This window comes from Lupinus angustifolius, chromosome LG01 (assembly GCF_001865875.1).
Source record: "Lupinus angustifolius cultivar Tanjil chromosome LG01, LupAngTanjil_v1.0, whole genome shotgun sequence".
In the NCBI taxonomy this organism is placed as follows: Eukaryota; Viridiplantae; Streptophyta; class Magnoliopsida; order Fabales; family Fabaceae; genus Lupinus; species Lupinus angustifolius.
Genome location: NC_032009.1, coordinates 35679834 through 35699273, shown reverse-complemented (window position 1 = coordinate 35699273; position 19440 = coordinate 35679834). Strand labels below are relative to the sequence as shown.

Here is a 19440-nt window from a genome sequence, read left to right as displayed (position 1 = left end):
TTTATATTTTTCGTTTCACAATTAATTTTAATTATAAATTATAATTAAACATTATTGATCCTCTTAAAAATTTATATCAATATCTGCCACCAATGACTAGATAATTGAATTTCGTAAATATGATGTCATGTGTTCGGTTCTTTTGGTATGTACTAAAAAATTTGTTGATAGAGATAAATCCTACTTTCGTTATCGATATGTCCGTAAAGGGTTAATCTTCCTTTGGGAACCTTTAATAAAATATAAAAGGTTATAAATGATTCATACTTTATTATATTGTCTTTTAAAGGGATATCCATGACATAGAGATGAGACTTGTAATTTTTGAGAGACTATATATTTCTATTACGCAAAAAAAAAAAATTGGATTAAATGTTTCCCATTTTTTTGTTATGTATTGCTCTTAGATGATTAGCAATTTTATAATTCTAAAAATATTTCTCTAGTTTTTTACAACTAATTTTATTTAAAAACTATCAAAATATGTTTTTATTATTCAATTCCAACTAATCTATATTATTTTACATGATATATTTTTATACTAATTTTATGATTTTGTCCACTTAAAATTTTTACACTCAACAAATTTCATATCCCCTACCATTTAAAATTTAAAATTTAAATTTATGACAAATATTTAGGTACACATTTTTATTAATATAATGATACATAATTGACAATGTTCATTACAATTAGATCCTAATTTTCAGGCCAATATAATACTTACATGGTTAGTAAATAGTCAAATTTCATAAACATAATATTAATTGTTCGAGTTAAACTTGACTGATTTAAGTATTAAACTAGTGACTCACCTGGTTAGACCAGTCGAGTTATTCAATTTATTTATCTTTGCAAAAAAAACCAAAATAATATTATTTTGAGAAAAAACAATCTCATTCTTTCAACTTATTTGTATTTATATTTATTGTTTGTTAGTAAATATTATAATAGAATCTTGTTAGGGTAATTATGTTTAAACTTATTTTTTTCACTTTTGTTGTGACTAAAGCATAAAACTTATGTTATTTGATGATATTTTCAACTTATTGACATTTTAATTTAAGAAAACATTGTTTGTTAGTTTTTTAATTAAATACTTGAGTGATGATAATATATCTCAATTTGAAGTATATTATTAAATAATATTAATTATTATTATGAATTTAAAAATATATATTATATCACTCTATCCAACCAATAATTTACTGGTCCAACTAATGATTCATTGACTCAGTGTGTGGATGACACGTCAAGTTTGAATCTTTATCCGATAAACAATTGGAAAAATGGTGAGATTGGAGGAAAAAATCCTTAAAAATTGAGGAATATAAAAATTCTATAAAAGGTGGTAGAAATAAATATAAATATATACTTTTTTGATGATTACCATCTCAATGAAGTGTACATATTAGTTTGTAGTTGTTGTTCCTCATACAAAAGTTCTTATTTTTCATCTCACTCTTTCTTTCTTCAATCCCAAAAGCTAAAATTTCATTTTTGTTGTTATAACACTACAACGAAAGGTGGTCAGAAAATAAAGACAACTTCCCAAACATCAAATGATGTTGTTGGTAATACAATGATTCATGAAACAATAAAAGATGATATTGCTGAAAACGAGGATACACAATTAGAGAAAAAAGAAATGGATGAAACTCATTTAGAGAATTCAGAAGAAGTGGATTCTCAAAAAGAAAAACAAGAAGACTTGGAGAGGAAGATGAGGATGTAGTGGCTAGATGTGGTAGTTATATGCCATAAGAGGTGTAAGAAGGTAAATCATTAGTTCCTTATTTGTTTTTCTCAATAAATTTCTCCAATTGTGATATCATATTTGATATGTTCATAAATTTGAGATATATATTTTTGTATATTATTGAATTATTTTTTATTTTTTTTCAAATCATATCCTTGTTATGTATATGCATCTACGCTATCTCTTTTCTTTAGCTGAAGCTAGAACACTTGATTATAATATGCAGATGATGGTGTTAGCATATGGATTAATAGAAGCAGGAAAAGAATTTGAAGCTGAGCCACAACCACAACATGCTCCACATGTCCAAGTTTTAGATAATGAAGAAGATTATGTTACACAACCAGAAAATATACAACATGCAGTTGATGAACATGTTCAACCTCACACAGATTCATCTCAAGTGGAGTTGATTCGTCAATCCTTAACTCATATGGTTCATAATCATCATTAGTTTAGAGACTAAATGCATCAAGATCAGAAGATTAATTACCCATTAAATTATAATATTGGGCATCGTTAATAAACATTCGTACTATTGTAGTTCTGGTACTTTAATGAATGATTTATATTGTTTCAATCTTGATTTTAAATATAAGGAATTTTTATTTAATATTGTTGAACATGATGTTGGTAGTCAGCTTAAAGATTTTGATAAGAATTTTGTTTACTTGTGGAATCAAAGATTAGACCATATATCCAAAGAAAGGATAATGAGGTTAACGAAAATGAAATTTTACCTCTTTTGGATTTTGGCGATTGGGATATTTGTTTAGATTGTATTAAAGGAAAACAAACTAAAAACATAGTAGAGAATTTAACCACAAGAAGTAGCAAACTTCTTGAATTGATACACACAAATATTTGTGATCCTTTTGATGTTCCATCTTGGGGTGGTGAAAAATATTTTATCACTCTTATATACGATTGCTCAAGTTTTTATTACCTATATTTGTTATATGAAAAATATCAATCACTGAATGTCCTAAAGGTATTCATTGATGAGGTTGAAAGGTAACTTGAAAAGAAGTTTAAGGTTGTCAGGTCTGATAGAGGTGGTGAATATTATGGAAAACATAATGAGAATAGACAATATCCAGGACCATTTGAAAAGATTCTCGAAAGTCGAGGCATGTGTGCTCAATATACTATGTCTTACACACTACAACAAAATAGTGTGGCTGAAAGGCGAAATCGTACACTAATGGAAATGGTTAGGTCAATGTTGATTCATTGTGATGTACCTTTATCGTTGTGGATGTATGCATTGAGGACCATTGTGTATCTGCTAAATAAGCTTCACAATAAGGCAATTCCTAAAACTCCCTGTGAGTTATGGACTGGCAGGAAACCTAGTTTGAGATATCTCCATGTTTGGGGTTGTCCAACAAAAGTAAAAGTGTACAACCCATATGAAAAGAAGCTTGATGCAAGAACCATTAATGGTTTCTTTATCAGCTACCCGGAAAAATCAAAATGGTATAAATTTTATTGTCCTAACCATAGTACGAGAATAGTTGAGTCTGGAATTGCTAGGTTCATTGAGAATGGTCAAATCAGTGGGAGTGATAAATCACAAATGGTGGATTATGGAGAATTCTGATAAATTTTCCTCACTCGAAGATGTCTCTTTAGGTTGTTGTTCCTCTAGTTATATTACCGTCAAATAACACACAAAGACAACAAGATAATATCCAAAACCTAGAGGATGAACAAATAGTTAATGAGCCAATTAATGAAGTCATTAATGATCAACTGATGGAAGAACCGCAAGAAATGACATTTAAAAGGTCTAAAATGCAAAGAAGATCAGTTATTTCTAATGATTATATTGTATATTCACTTGAGCGTGAATGTGACTTGAGCATTGATAAGGATCTAGTCTCGTTCATACAAGCTATGAAAAGTGACAATTTTGAAAAGTGGTTCAGTGCTATGAAAGAGTAGTTGAAATCAATGAACAGTTATAAAGTTTGGGATCTAGTTGAGTTGTGTATTGGTTCAAAATGAGTTGGCTGTAAATGGGTCTTTAAGACCAAACATGACTCAAAAGGTAACATTGAAAGATATAAGATTCGACTTCTCGCCAAAGATTTCACTAAAAAAGAGGACATTGATTATAGAGAAACTTTCTCTCCAGCATCTAAGAAAGATTCTTTAAGACTTGTTATGACTTTGATGGCTCATAATGACTTAGAGCTCCATCAAATGGACGTAAAACCGCTTTTCTGAATCGTGACTTAAATGAGAAAGTTTATATGAACCAATCCAAAGCGTTCGTGACCACAGGAAAGAAAAATCTAGTGTGTAAATTAAATAAGTCAATATACGGAATGAAACAAGCTTCCAAATAATGGTATATAAAGTTCAATGATACCATTATGTCATATGAGTTTGTGGAAAACAATGTTGACCGATGTATCTACATGAAAGTTAATGAGAGCAAGTTTATAATGTTAGTCTTATATGTTGATGACATTATGGAATATTAAGGGTATCAATCAGGGGTTTCACTTGTGTACTTGTACTGTTATAGTGGATGATTTAAATTGGGGACTTTATTATGTAATGCAGACGCAATATTGCAGTTGTGATGCTTGTCTCAACCGCATCATACTAATCACAATGATGCAGTTGTATTGGACCACAGTGCAACTGCATCGGGCCGCATTTGAATAACATTAGGCCACATCGAGCTGCATCAGATTGCATTTGAATTCAAAATTATTTTTTAATCATAAAATAATTCACACTATAACAACTGTAATTGTAGTACCATAATCATAATTTTAACCACAATTTAAAACACTCCTTATAGTAATAAGGAGAAAGTGCTTGGAATTCATGGTTAGAACTACAATGGTCACATTCAAAATTGAAGCCTTTATAAATTGCATTGCCACACTGTGATTAATATGAGAGAACTAGCACAGACACTTCAAAAAGGGAAGAGTAACAAGACTTGATAAACCTTGCTGATACACACCAATGAAAGTTCTATAAGTTATGTTATTATTTTAGACCCAACACTTTCATATTAAAAGGAAAAAATAAAATGTTTAAGTTACAAAGCGATCATTATAGAAGTTTAAGTTACATTACAAAGCAATCGATACGATTCACATTATAAATTGTGCTTAATAGAAGTGATCTTGTGCCAATTTGTTCTTTCAAGTACTTCTGCAATCAACTAGATCACATTATTACTATGGCAGATGAGAAAACCAAATCAATTATGAAGATGAAGGAAATTTTTTTTTTTTGCCCTATTGACAAAAAAACATATACAAAACCATAGTATTATGCTAACTTGTTGTAATAATTTGTTCATTACCATGTTTTTTTCATTCCCTTATTTGGCTGTAATTGATGATAGAATTGCTAAGTTCACTATAATAGATTTCCTAATAGATCTAGCCGTTTGTGTGGTTGAAGATCGTGTGGGAATAGAGTATTTGAACCTATGTAGCTAATACTCAAAATTAAGAAGCAACCCTTAATATATATACTCACAGACAACCCTTTCTCTTGCATTCCTTCTTTGTTTTCTTCCCTTTTTCTCCTCTTCACATCAAATGTAACCCTTATGTTTTCCCCTCTCATTGCTGTTCTTTCTATGAGGTCACCTAATGTTTAAGATTGGTTTGGTGTTTTGGTTTTTTAATTTGAGGGTTTTGGAACTCTAACTTACATCTTTGTTCTCCATGTGACTTCTTGCTTTGATTTTAAATTTTAATTATTAGAATGTTGGAGTCAAAAAGAAATTACAAAAAATGGCTGAATAGAAAAAGGAGAAAATGGTGCAATATTATGTATTGTCAATGTAAAGATTTATATATTGTTGATATATCATTTACCATTTATTTGTATCATTTTAGTAAGAGTTAATAATTATTAAATATGAATGAGTAATGATAATGTATAAAACTCTTACACCACATTAATAAAAAATTTTTTATCAAAAGGTGGATGGTGGTCTCTGGGCAAAAAATATTTTTTTGTTTGTTTAATTTAGCTCTTTTAGGTAAATAGAGATGGAGAATATTCATGGAGAGTGACTCCCTTTGGGTTAAAGTTTTACAATCTAGATATAGGATTGGATTCTCTCGGGATGGTGGGACTAGTGAACATGAGTGTTTTAGGAGGAGCTCGACTTGGTGGAGAGATTTTGGTAATCTTAGTAACATAAAAGAAGGAGTCGGGAGTGAGTGGTTGGTTGAAGGTTCTCATAGGAGTTTAGGTTCCGGAAGAGATGTTAGGTTCTAGTTAGACTTATGGGCGGGGAGGAACTTCTTAAAAACTTATTTCTTAGATTGTTTCAAGTGACTCTTGATAAAGATGTCTCAGTCGGAGCATTAGGGGAATGGAACATTGGTTTATGATCTTGAAAGATCACATGAAGGCATAGCTTGTTCGTTTGGGAACAAGTGCAGGAAGAAGAACTCATAACACTACAGGGGAATTCGGTACCAGATGAAGTTGCAACGGATGATTGGAGTTGGATTCATGACAAATGAGGATAATACTTGGTTCGAAGTGCATATAACGTGCTTTCTCATGAAGTTAGAAGAGGTGACAATCTAGAATTCAAAAAGTTGTGACAATGTAATGTACCACCGAAGATGAATTGTTTAGTAGTATGGAAAATCTTCTTGGGTGCAGTCCCGACAAGTTTATGTCTTGCTCAAAGAGAAGTCATAGGTGCACATGTAGAGCCTTGTTGTGCTCTATGTGGGGAGGATGAGGAAGCAATAAATCACCTATTTTTCCTTTCTCCAAAGTCTTATAACGTTTGACAATATCTCTATTCTCGGTTTGGTCTTACCTCAATGAAACATAATGATGCTAAGACAAACTTTTCTACTCATCTGAATTTGCTATGTTTGACGAACAAGAATAAACATTGGTAGTTGTCTTTTTGGTTCATCACTATTTGGAATATTTGGTATATGAGGAATAAGATTATTTTCGAAAAATCGTCATACCATGTTAATAAGGTGATGAAACTTATCTTTTTACATTCTTGGAACATATTTAGAGCTCGTTGTAATAATTTCAACTTCTCTTTTCTAGAATGGACATTAAACCCATCTAAATGCCTTTTTATGGTTAATTTTGTGGTTGTGAATAAGAGTATTACTTGTTCTCCTTTTTTATTTTTTTGTTCTTTTAATAAATTTCATTGATGATAAAAAAAAGGTCCACCAACCCTAACTACTTAGAATTACCAAATTACCCATACTGTTTGTATATAATAGGGTTTTACCTCTCACTATCACATGTATCAATTCTTATTTCTCCCTTCTCCTCTCTAATCAATGTAGGGTTCTTCCCTAACTACCCAAGGGAGCAAGAGACATGATTGTCCCTTCTCCTTTCCACTTCAAATCTCAGGTAATCATTTTCTTTCCTCTCTATAGTATCCTCTAAGTTTTTTGTTTATGATTTCAATTAATAATAGAAGAGACGAGACATAGAAATTGTATGAATTGTATTTTCTTTAATTTTGGGATTTGAAGTAAATGTACAAGGGTTATGTTAGACTTTTGGATTTCTGATTTGGGTATTAATGTTTCTCTATTTAATGTTTATGTTATATAGTGATTGTGGAGGAGGTGCAAATGAAACTTTTCTTGTTGATTTTCTTGTGGGTGATGCGTTTTTTGCAACAACTTCAGCTAATATATTTTCACCAAGGTGAGTGCTTCTTACTTTGATTTTAATTTTAATCACGTAGAATGTTAAATCAAAAAGGAATTGTTATGCAAAAATGATTCATTAACAAAAAGAAGTTGTTCTCAATCATTAGTCTCAACTCCATTGTTTTTGTTTTTATTTTCTCTCATCAACTAAGGTTCAATTCATATCGTAAAATGTGATAGAGCTTAGGTTGTGCTATGTGTTGATTAAAGTGGCATGGTTACTAGTCTTAGATGAGTGCTTATTCACTCATCAAATATGACCTAGACCATGTTTTCTTCATCAATTACATAGGGAGGCCATGGCTTCTCTAATATAATATTTGATTATAAAAAAAAATAAGTAGTATTTTCTTATATTTTCTCAGAAAAAACCATGTAAGGTTTTTTAGGGTTAACAATTTTTGTCTCAATGTTAGAACTTTCATTATAAATAATGATTTTTTAAGTAATAATATAAATTAAAAAATGTAATAAAATGAGAAAGAATCATTGTAGAGGAATGGTAAAATCTTATCAAAATAATAATTAGATGTGTGCTTTATGACAAGACCTTACAATAAAAAAGTGATTATAACAAAATTAATTGATAATAAAATTTACTAATAAAAAAATTAATTGATTACAATAATCGAACTCTTTTACTGATAATAAAATTTCAACACAAGCACTGGATCAAAATCTAGGTTTTTAATGACCATAAATAATAAAAATAAAGTTTTCATGATTAATTGACTTGCCTAGATTTGTGTAGTTTCTGTATTCGGATTACCTTTTAAAAAACGAATTCTAAAAGGATATAAAAGATAAATATGCTTGAATGATTTTTTATTTGAAATGATTCACTAACAAAATGATTCATTAATAAAATGAAGGTTGCAAAATGACATTTGTATTAATTATAATCACCAAAACATTAGTCTAGTGAAGTAACACTTCATTGGATCCCTAGAATCATATTAAGGCAAAGGTTAAATATTTAATCCTTAGGAACAATACTTGTTAGGAGGCTGTCACACATCTCAAAAAAAATCAGTTCCATATATATAAGATGATGGAATACGGACCTTATACCAAAAAAAGTTGTACTAATTAAAAAATATTATTAACTGCATAAAACTTTCAATTATTTGTTGGCCTGTTTCAACAATAGGCAGATTTCTATTTCTATTTTAAAACATATTCACATTTCCCATAAAATATTTGAAATTGTTTTTTGAAGTAATTCTATTTTTTTCTTGAAAGTGAAACTAACATTTAGTGAGAAACATAATCCAAGTCAATGATACTCTAGAAGTAAAATTTCATTTTTCCTAAAAAGGCTTAGCCAATTCGTAATTAAATATTAATAACATTTAAAAATAGTAAAATAAAGGAAATGATAATTAGGTTTTATTGAACTGTATACCGATTAAATTAAGAATACTAAATAATTTTTATTAATTACTATATAATTAAATTAAAATAAAAAGAGTAACTTGATTTTTCATTGCGACAGTGCATGTATATGTGGTGGAGAGTCAAACTAATTAATTTTTGATAGGTATAGATAATTTTACATTTATTTTAAAACATAGATAGAAATTAATGCAATTTTATATAGTATTAAGAATTTGGAATTTCATTAAAAGAGGTAGAATTTAATATTGGAAAATTCTCTCCTACATATACATATGATTCAAAATAATTAAGGATAGTAAATGAATGAATTTGGATTTGGATGTTAATGTATGAAAGAAAAGCTATTCATCAATCCATATTTAAACTATATTTTACGTTTTCCAATTTATTTATATACAAACTTAATCAATGAATTATAATTCATCTATAACTCAATTTTTATGAATTTGGATGGATAAATATCCAATTCATTTGATTGTTTTTATTAGAATTAAAAACACTACTAAAGAAAATTATTATTATTAAAATAATTATATAAATAGAATATTTTTTAAATCACCGTTTAAAAAAATATTTTTAAAATAGTTTAAAAAACCCTCTTAAAAATATATTTTTTTTATAAAAAAGCGGTTTCTTTGAACTTTTTTGAAAAAATTTCAATATTCTCAAAGCATATGACGGTTTAAGGTTTTGTGTTTAATTTTTAAAAATACTTATAGAGTGCAATATCCATGATTGTTCAGAGTAAAAATTTATACATTATCACTACACATCTATCATTTATCTGTAATATATTATTTTATTTGAAAAGTCAATGATGATTAAATATAAATGGTGGATGATGTACTCACAATGTATAAAAATAATTAGTGCATACCTTTTTTGTCATCCTTATACATGTTATGTATTTTTAATATTAAGTACCTACACATGACCAAAATTAATCTCTTTTCAAATGTATGCAAATTACAGTATATGAGTTTTATATGTTTTCATTATATCATTCATAATTCATATTTAATCATCATTGACTCTTTAAAAAAGTAATCTAAATGAAGGATGAATACTATAGCGACTGAGTTGAAATCTTTACATTGACACTACATAGATATTAACTCTATTGTTATATATATTAAGTATTAAGTATTAATTGATGTACCAATAAAATATTGGTTTAGTGATGTAAGATTATGCTAGATTCTAAGAAAGACCAAATTGTCAAGATTTCGATTCCTGTGAGCGATACTTATTAGGAATTAGTCACATACCCAAAAAATATTAATTTCTTAGCGCAAAGAGATTAGTTTCTTACTCCTTATAGTGCCAAAAAAATAATGTCAAATTTCAAAATGAGAAAACAAATAATGATAATTGTAGTCACTAATAAATATATATATAGATATAAATTTCTAGGTATGATATTTACTGGGAGGAGAAATTCATCATTAATACTAAATTAAATAACACTGACTTTTACATTATTAATAATTTTTATAAAATATAAATTATGGCGATACATATATTAATTAATAATTTTATATCATCTAAATAACATTCCCATAATTTGAAAATATTTAAACATCAACAGATATATAATCGTATAGCTTCCATTTCATATATTTCAAAAGTAAATATTATATTTATATATAAATAAATTACTAGATAATACTAAATTTTATGAATTTTGATATTCAATGGATTAATCTCTTGATGTTTTTAAGAATTTACCTTAAATATCATATATCATATATGATTAAATGTTATCAATATTTATTGTAAAAATAAAAAAAGTTTAGATTTAATGTTTTTACTAAGGGCTTCTGGCCAACAACTAAAGAATAATTTCATTCAAAATATAGATCACGGAAAGTCGTTTTATCTTTATCAATAAAATAATGTTACAAATTTTTCATTTGAGACCCTATTAAAGAAAATCGTCTCACTTTATATATTTTATATTAAACTGAAATAAATTAGTTGTCTTATTAAATGAGACAACCAATCTTTTACCTTTATTAAGATGACTAATTTATTTCTGTTTATATATATAACATATAAAGTGATATTTTTTCTCCATGGGACATAAATGAAAATAAATATAATATTATTTTATTGTATATATATATATTTATTGTATCATCTCATTCATTTTATGTTTCTCCTATGCATTTAACATTTAACTCAAGTAATATTTTATTCAATATGTAATGTGCATTATACCTTATATTTTTAAAGGATAAAAAAGTCATTATTCATTAGTTTTGAAATATTTAAATATGGCATATTATTAAAATATATTTTTTAAAATTTTTCCAAATAGACAAGAAGTTAGTTGGGTTTGTAAGATTTTGTCAAATCTTTTAAGTATCAGCTAATGTTTCAATCTCTTCTAACAATGCTTACAAAAAATGATAGTACACATTCTATAAAGAATTTACGCATTGCCTATTAGGTGAAGAGATATATTGATTAATACGAAGGTGGCATATACATGATTAAATTTACAATACATATGCAAGTAAATGTAAATTATCTTTAACTTAGACAACTAATTTAATTTGTCCCTCACACAAATGCACCATATATACATGCACAATCATAAGTGTAAAATCAAATTGCTATATTTCTATTTTATTTGAATTTGATTATTATTATTATTTTGGAAATTTTCTCTTTCCTTTTTACAGAAAGTTTTCTTTTAACTTAATTGTATAATAATTAGTAGAAATTAATTAATATGCTTAGTTATAAGGAATGTAGTTCAATACATAATTATCATTTCCTTTATTTTGTTTTGACATCCTTTTCGATTTTCTCAAGAAAAATAATATATCAGAAAACAAATTATTCTACGCTATAAGAAAGGTAACATATATTACAAAATAATAATTTGTATATTAATAATTGAATACGACATGTGCCATTTTCTTATGATATTGGAAAATATATCGTTATTCGGAGAAAAATTAATTAACATCATATCACTCTTTTTTCATTTAAATTACGAATATCCTCAACTGAGAAATATGATTATTATTTATGACAACACTCTTTCTATCAAGTATTTAACGCTGATGCATTCTAAGGGACTATTGTAAATTGTTGGATTGTCTTATGGATAATTCCTAATCTATTTTCCCCCTTTCTCTTTTCTTTTTCTTCTCTTGTGTTATTTGTAATCTTCTAGTACTTTTGATAATTTATTAATAAAATTTCTCTCAAAAAGGAAAGTCAACAATCATTTATGAAGGTATTATTATGTAAATTAGCGGGTTGTGTATTTTTATTATAATTAAATTATAAAAAAGAATTACCAAAGTTATATTTTAAGTAAGTGAAATATACAATCATTAATTTATTGGTTTAAATGAACAAATATTTACTACTATTAATTATTTTTTATTATAAGTGTCGACCTTTAAATATGGGATGAAGTGCAAGAGATTATGGGTTAGAGTCTCACCTCTAACAAAAGAATCATAAGGCGATTTGATGATTAAGGAGAAGAAGTGGAGTGAAGAAAGTTGAAGGTTTGAGTCTCACTCACAAAAATATTATAAAATATGTGTACATACTAATATAATTATTGAGATTCTATATTGAGCAATTATTGAAATACTATTATTTTAAAGAAATAGTAAATATGCTAATAAGATCAACATGACGACTAGATAATTGAATTTTATAATCATGATATCACGAGTTCGATTATTTTCGTATGTACTAAAAAAACTTTGTTGATAGAGACAAATCCTACTTTCATTATCTCAATATCGGTAAAGAGGTTAATATTCCTTTGGGAACCTTTAATGAAATATAAAAGGTTATAAATGATTCCTATTTTATTATATTGTCTTTTAAACTAATATCCACGACATAAGTATGAGATCTGTAATTCTTGAGAGACTATATATTTCTATTACGATAAACCTTTTATTTTGGATTAAACGCTTCCCAATTTTTTGTTATTTATTTCTCTTACATGATCACTAATCTTGTAATTCTAAAATTTTCTCTCTACTATTATACAACTAAATTTTAAAAAAAAATTAATTTTTTTTTTTATTTTTATTAAATTCCAAATAGTCTATATTATTTTACTTATATTTTTATACTTATTTTATGATTTTGTCCATTTATATTTTGTACACTCAACAAATTTCATTTCCCCTCCCATTTAAAATTTTAAATTACTATTATTATTTTAGGTACACATTTTTATTAATATAATGATACATAATTGATTGATAATGTTTATTACAATTAAATCCTAATTTCCTGACCAATAAAATACTGACATGGTTAATATATAGTCAAATTCCATAAACCTAATATTAATTGTTCCATATAGTTAGACAAAACTCACAATGACAATTTATAGAAGTATGTCAAAAGTTTTATCTTATACCTACCCATCATGTTGGGTATAGGTTAGAACCAATATGAACCAGTTCAACTCGAATGATTTAAGTCTTAAACTAGTGACTCAGCTGGTTGGATCAAACGAGTTAATCAATTTATTTATCTTTGCTAAAACCCAAAATAATATTGTTTTGAAAGGAAACAATCTCATTCTTTCAACTTATTTGTATTTATATTTGTTGTTTGTTAGTTAATATTATAACAAAATTTGTTTGTTTAATTATGCTTAAAATTATTTGTTCACTTTTGTGGTGATTAAAACATAAAACCTATATTGTTTGATGATATTTTCAACTTATTGACATTTTGATATAAGAAAACATTGTTTGTTGGTTGTTTAATTAAATACTTGTATGATGATAATATATTTGAATTTGAAGTATATTATTAAATAATAGTAGTTATTAATATGAATTTTAAAAAAAACATTAATATCATTCGGTCCAACCAGTGCCTCCTGGTCCAAATAGTGATTCATTTACTCAGTACCCTAATTGAGACAATGACAAGTCATGTTTTAATCTTTATCTAAGAAACAATTGAGAAAATGGAGCAATTGGATGGAAAGATCCTTAAAAATTTAGGAACATGAAAAATTCTATAAGAGGTGGCAGAAGATAAATATAAATATATACTTCTTCGTTGTGAGGATTACCATCTCAATTAAGTGGACACAATAGTTTGCAACTATTGTTTCTCATACAAAAATTCTTGTTTTTCATCTCACTCTTTATTTCTTCCATCCCAAAAACTATATTTTCATTTGTTGTTATAGCATTACAATGAAAGGTGGTAGGAAAATGAAGACAACTTCCCAAACATCAAATGATGTTGTTGGTAATACAATGGTTTATGAAACAATAAAAGATGATATTGCTGAAAACAAGGATACACAATTAGAGAAAAAGGAAATGGGGGAACCTGATCTAAAGAATTCAAAAGAAGTGGATTCTAAGGAAGAAAATCATGAAGATTTGGAGGAGGAAGATGAAGATATTGTGGTTCGAAATGGATCTGAATCTACTTCTCCTGATATACTATTTCCTGTGGAAGCTATTCGCCATAAGAGGGTTAGGAAGGTAAATCACTAGTTTCTTATTTACTCTTATCAATAAATTTTCCCCATTTTCTTCACTTGTTATACTTTATTTTACTATTTATTTGTATTTAATTTGTAAAATGTTTATGTTGACTTTGTCCAATTTCTTCATTTCCCTGACTAAGTTTTATGTTTTTTCTACATGACAACGTCACCTTCACATGCTGAAAATATAGGGCCAAGTCCAGTACTTGGTTAAATGGTAAGTGCCCATTTTGTTTCTTCATTTCTGTAGTTAATGCTGAACAATATTAATAACATATTTTTAAATTATTGTAGTTGCTAATGTGGTATGTTGTATTTTTTTTTGTAAATACAAAAAATTGTGAAAAATATAATCCATACAACTTTAATTATAGTCATGGACTCATAAAACTACAATATGGCCAAAATTACAGTTGTAAACCAAGACTCACAAAATTTACTCTACAAATTGTGTATAAAATGAAAATTTATTATTAACCAATCACAACTCTAATGTCCATATTTGTTGGAAAAATAAATTCTAATATTGATTTTAAAAATTATGATTCGACTAAGTGAAAAATGAATAAATATTTGAGAGTGATAATAATTCCATGTAAAAACTAAATGTGCTTTTAGTTTTATAGATTTAACAACAGGAAAATGATGAGAATGTCAATTATTTTATTTGCAAAATTTTAAATTACATAAATGTAAAAGTATAATAAGCACTAAAATCACTTTTTTTTAACCATTTTCCTCATATCAATGTTAACAAAACAATATTTCTATTGTTACTAACTTATTTACCTTTATTACTGAAGGCTTGGATGGCCAGAGTTGGCCAACACATGGGAGCCTTTGGAAAATCTTGAATCTATTTCTACAATCATTGAAGATTTTGAGCCTAGGTATTCTCTTTTTCTTCCATGTAACATTGATATATAGGATCAAAGACATGTTCCAATTATGTTCTACATAGGTATAACATTGTAAGAGAATAAATATGTTGTACTTAATGATTATTGTATAAAATTTCAATTTATAAGTCATTTTTCTTCTTGATTTTGAAGTTCGGGACAAGGAAAACATCGCAAGCGTAAACGCAACAAGAACGTTGCTACTAGCAGTAGACATGTTCCTCAACCGATGGTTTCTGCTGATAATGTTGATTCTACCAAGATGTTGAACCAAGAATCATATTCTGGTGATGTTGGTGAGCCTCTTACTGCAAAAAAAAGACATGATTCATGTGATTCAACAAGCATGGAGAGAGTTGAAGCTAGAACACTTGATCAGAATATGCAGATGTTGGTCTTAGCAGCTGGATTAATAGGAGGAGGAGAAGAATCTGAAGATGAGCCACAACCACAACATGCTCCACAGGTCCAAGGTTTAGATCATGAGGAAGATCATGTTACACAACCAGATAATATGCAACATGTAGTTGATGAACATGTTCAACCTCACACAGGTTCATCTCAAGTGGAGTTGATTCTTCAATGCTTAACTCAAATGGTTAATAATCATCAACAATTTAGAGATTACGTGCGTCAACGTCTTAATGCTCAAGATCAAATGCTTAAAGAGATTATTGATTATTTTCATAATCACTTTCTCCCTCCACATTGATTTTATCGATCATATACTATAATCTACATTTATTTACAATTTGAGAAAATGCACTTCTTATATATGTTAGTGATATTGCTTATTTAAATATTCTTTTGGTTAATTTTATTTTGTGATGTATATAATAGAATTACATAAAATTGGTAGAGGTGTACTATTGCAAGAATTTTAAAGGAAGTAGAAAAAACTTTAATTTATTTTGCGTCATTATTTTAACTAAGCGTTAGTTTGAGAGTTGGATTTTGGAGGGGAAGGAAGAGAAATAGAAGGCTTTGGAGTCATCTCACAAATGTATTTTATGTCTCCTAAGCCTTCCCCTCCAAAATTTAACTCCCAAACTAATCCTATGAAAGTGATACCATGACAATGAGTCTTCTTTACTTATTTTTCCTTACAATTTTACTCTATGCCCTATTTTTATTTTAAGCATGGAGAATACTTCAATTTAAGTGCAGAGGATGTGGAAATATATTTTGAGTTAATATTATATTGAGATAGTAATTAGTTTAAATTCGCTTACTTTTTAGTTGATTAGTTAGTTTTAGTTGTTAAGTTAGTTAATTTTCCTTCCTTTTATATAAAGAATTCATTATAAATTTGTCATTTCATTCAATGCCATCTATTCAATTCTATTCATTTAACAAATGAAATTCATATTCTTTTCTTACTTTTTGATTTCTAACATGGTATCAGAGTAATGTATCTATTCTATATACATTTTCATTTATCGTTAATGAATCACTAGAAGAAGTTGTTCTCTATCATATTTCAACTTCTCTATCTCATATCTCTACACTATTGAATAAGACGTGGCCCTGTGTTCCTGGATTCATATTTTCATTCTCAAAAATCGAAATGATGAGAATTAAATAAATCAAAGAGCACGCCAAAGTTGAAATCATGGGAATTAGGGGGACAAGAGGAGGAGTAAGGATGAATCCAAAAAATCTAGGTTACTATGGGATAAAAAACTTCAATTTACATTAGAAATTTTTTAATATATTTTTATAAATATATTAAGTAATGATTACCCTTACAAAATTAGATTACTATAATTTTTTTTATTATAATAGTATTTGTGTATCACAACAATCAATGATGTAAAATTGTATAAATTGTTGCTTTGTACTAGATGTAATAAATTAAAATAAAAATTTATAAATGCTAAATTTTTTAATACATTTTACAAGTAATTTATTTATACAACTGCTGAAAAAATATCAATACATTCAAGCTGGAAAATAGTAACTATAAAAATGGAAGGAAGAAAATGAAAAGGATCTCAATACATCCAAGCAGGAAAATAAATTATGACATGTGTCACCACTAGTATGTCAACTACAAGCTGGAAAGTGACACATGTTGTTAGTGTTGTTAAAACCGTACTGGTTATCAAACTGGTCAGGGTACTGGTATAGTGGTACAGTGGTTCAACCAGTGGTTCAGTAATTAAACCGCATGCCGGTTAAACCGGACATACCTACTTATATTTATATATATAAATCTATAACAAAAAAATTCCAAATAGGTAGATACTCAAATTTATAATCCATATTTATAATCCATATTTATAATCTACTCAAAATTCACATAAATAAACAACTTTAAGTCTTTAACAAATTCAAAATCAAAATTAAAAAACATATATCAATGCAAAAGTATCACTTAACAACCACAAAATATAAATAAATGACATAACTTCACAACTCACTTTATAAAACAAATAAATTTAGAGTTTTAACATTTAACATCAAAGAGTCAAAATTATCTTATATGAATATTATATTTTTCTACCAAATCCTATCTTCAGACAGTACTCCAAGATTACACAAATGTCACTGAGATTACACACGAATGTCAGGAACCAAAATGTGTAATCTAAGTATGATTTGGAAACATGTGCCTTGAAGTGTTGAAGAAGAGTTGGAAAGATGAGTCACCTTGTAATGAGTTTTTAAGTTTTTAAAAAAAATATATATGTGTATAAACCAACCGGTTTAGTAAAATACCGGCCGGTTCACCAGTTTTGACCGGTTTTGACCAGTTTTGACCAATTTTTGACCGGTTTTGATACTTGGTCGGTTCAACACCTGTACCGTACCGGTTAGAGGGTCGGTTCACCGGTTAGGGGGCCGGTTCATCGGTTTTCCGGTTGAACCGGCCGGTACGGTACGATTTTTATAACTATGGTCATATGTAATAATGTTTTATAAGATAATTTATATATCAACCTTTTTATATAATTCTTAATTTATTTTTTCCACCACATTTTCTTAGTATTTTTATTTTATTAGAAAATTCATTGAAATTTTCTTCTATTCCCCCTTCTCCAAATTGAATGTGGAATGACTAGTCTATTTCTAGTCAAATTGTGTTGGTAGGATGCAAAGATTATATATTCTAATTTAATTTTGTAAATACTATTATATTTTATTAAAGAATACAAAACATCATATTATAATTTTACTATACAATAAAATAAGTATAACATTAAGTCAACTTACTTTAATAAGGGATCATAATTTCAAACGGGAGATGGACAAGTGTCGAAATATCTTTTGCTAGGGTTTGATTTCCAACTTTCTGGGAACATCATCTTCTTCACAATGAGCTCAACTGAACCAATAATACCATGGAGCTTTCTCAATGGACTAGACCTCTCTTCACACTCGACAAAAGCTCCACAAAAAGTTCCAAGCTCACTAATGAAATCATTTGCATAAGCTCTTAGGAACTCTTGTGATGTAACTGTATCACAACTGCCTCAACCCTGCATAAAGGGGGACACCATAACCATAAAAATATCGGAAGTAGACTACCAAGCAAGACTACAAAGATACAAAGCACATCTTCATGATAGACTAATCCTTTCCAAAGGTGATACTCCATTAAGATACGCTGATCTAAAAGTCAAGCTATCAACTATGTGGTGTATGATTGGAAAGTGGTCAATGATATCCCTGGGAAAATGATTCTATGATTTCTCCTTCTCTTTGGTGGAATACATGAGAAGTGTTTGTTCCATCGGTTCATAGAGCCTAAAGCCAAGATTCCTTAGAATGTTCTTTTGGTCACCTGATTTCAACCCCGGTCTACAAAAGTTGTCTCATGCGCAATGTTGGGTCAAAATTCATGGTTTGTCTGAGGAATATTTGTGCCCTCGTATTATATTTTCTATTACAGGGGTATTGGAACAACCATCTCCCTTGATGATTTAACATGCAATAGAACTTTTATCAAGAGAGATTAGTTTCTTACCATTAATAGTGCCAAAATAACGATGTCAAATTTTCAAAATTAAAAACTTTCAAACAATATATATTATATATATATATGTTATTGTAATTTTAAATATTTTTTATATAATATTATAAGATGCAAAATAGCTAACATCAATCAATTAAACAACAACGTAAATGACTGGTTGACTATATATGTAACGCCCCGAAAAATACTTCTCAAAA

General features: G+C 28.0%; 1 protein-coding gene across 1 annotated transcript in view; it reads left to right on the top strand.

The window, feature by feature from the left end:
• LOC109363599 (chromo domain-containing protein LHP1-like) overlaps positions 14004 to 19440 on the top strand; it is a 35052-nt gene continuing 29615 nt past the window's right edge. Inside the window, exons 1-2 of the mRNA XM_019609854.1 lie at positions 14004 to 14360; positions 14557 to 14582. Of these exons, the coding sequence (XP_019465399.1) occupies positions 14064 to 14360; positions 14557 to 14582 (323 nt within the window). The 5' untranslated portion in view covers positions 14004 to 14063. The remainder of the gene's footprint in view (positions 14361 to 14556; positions 14583 to 19440) is intronic.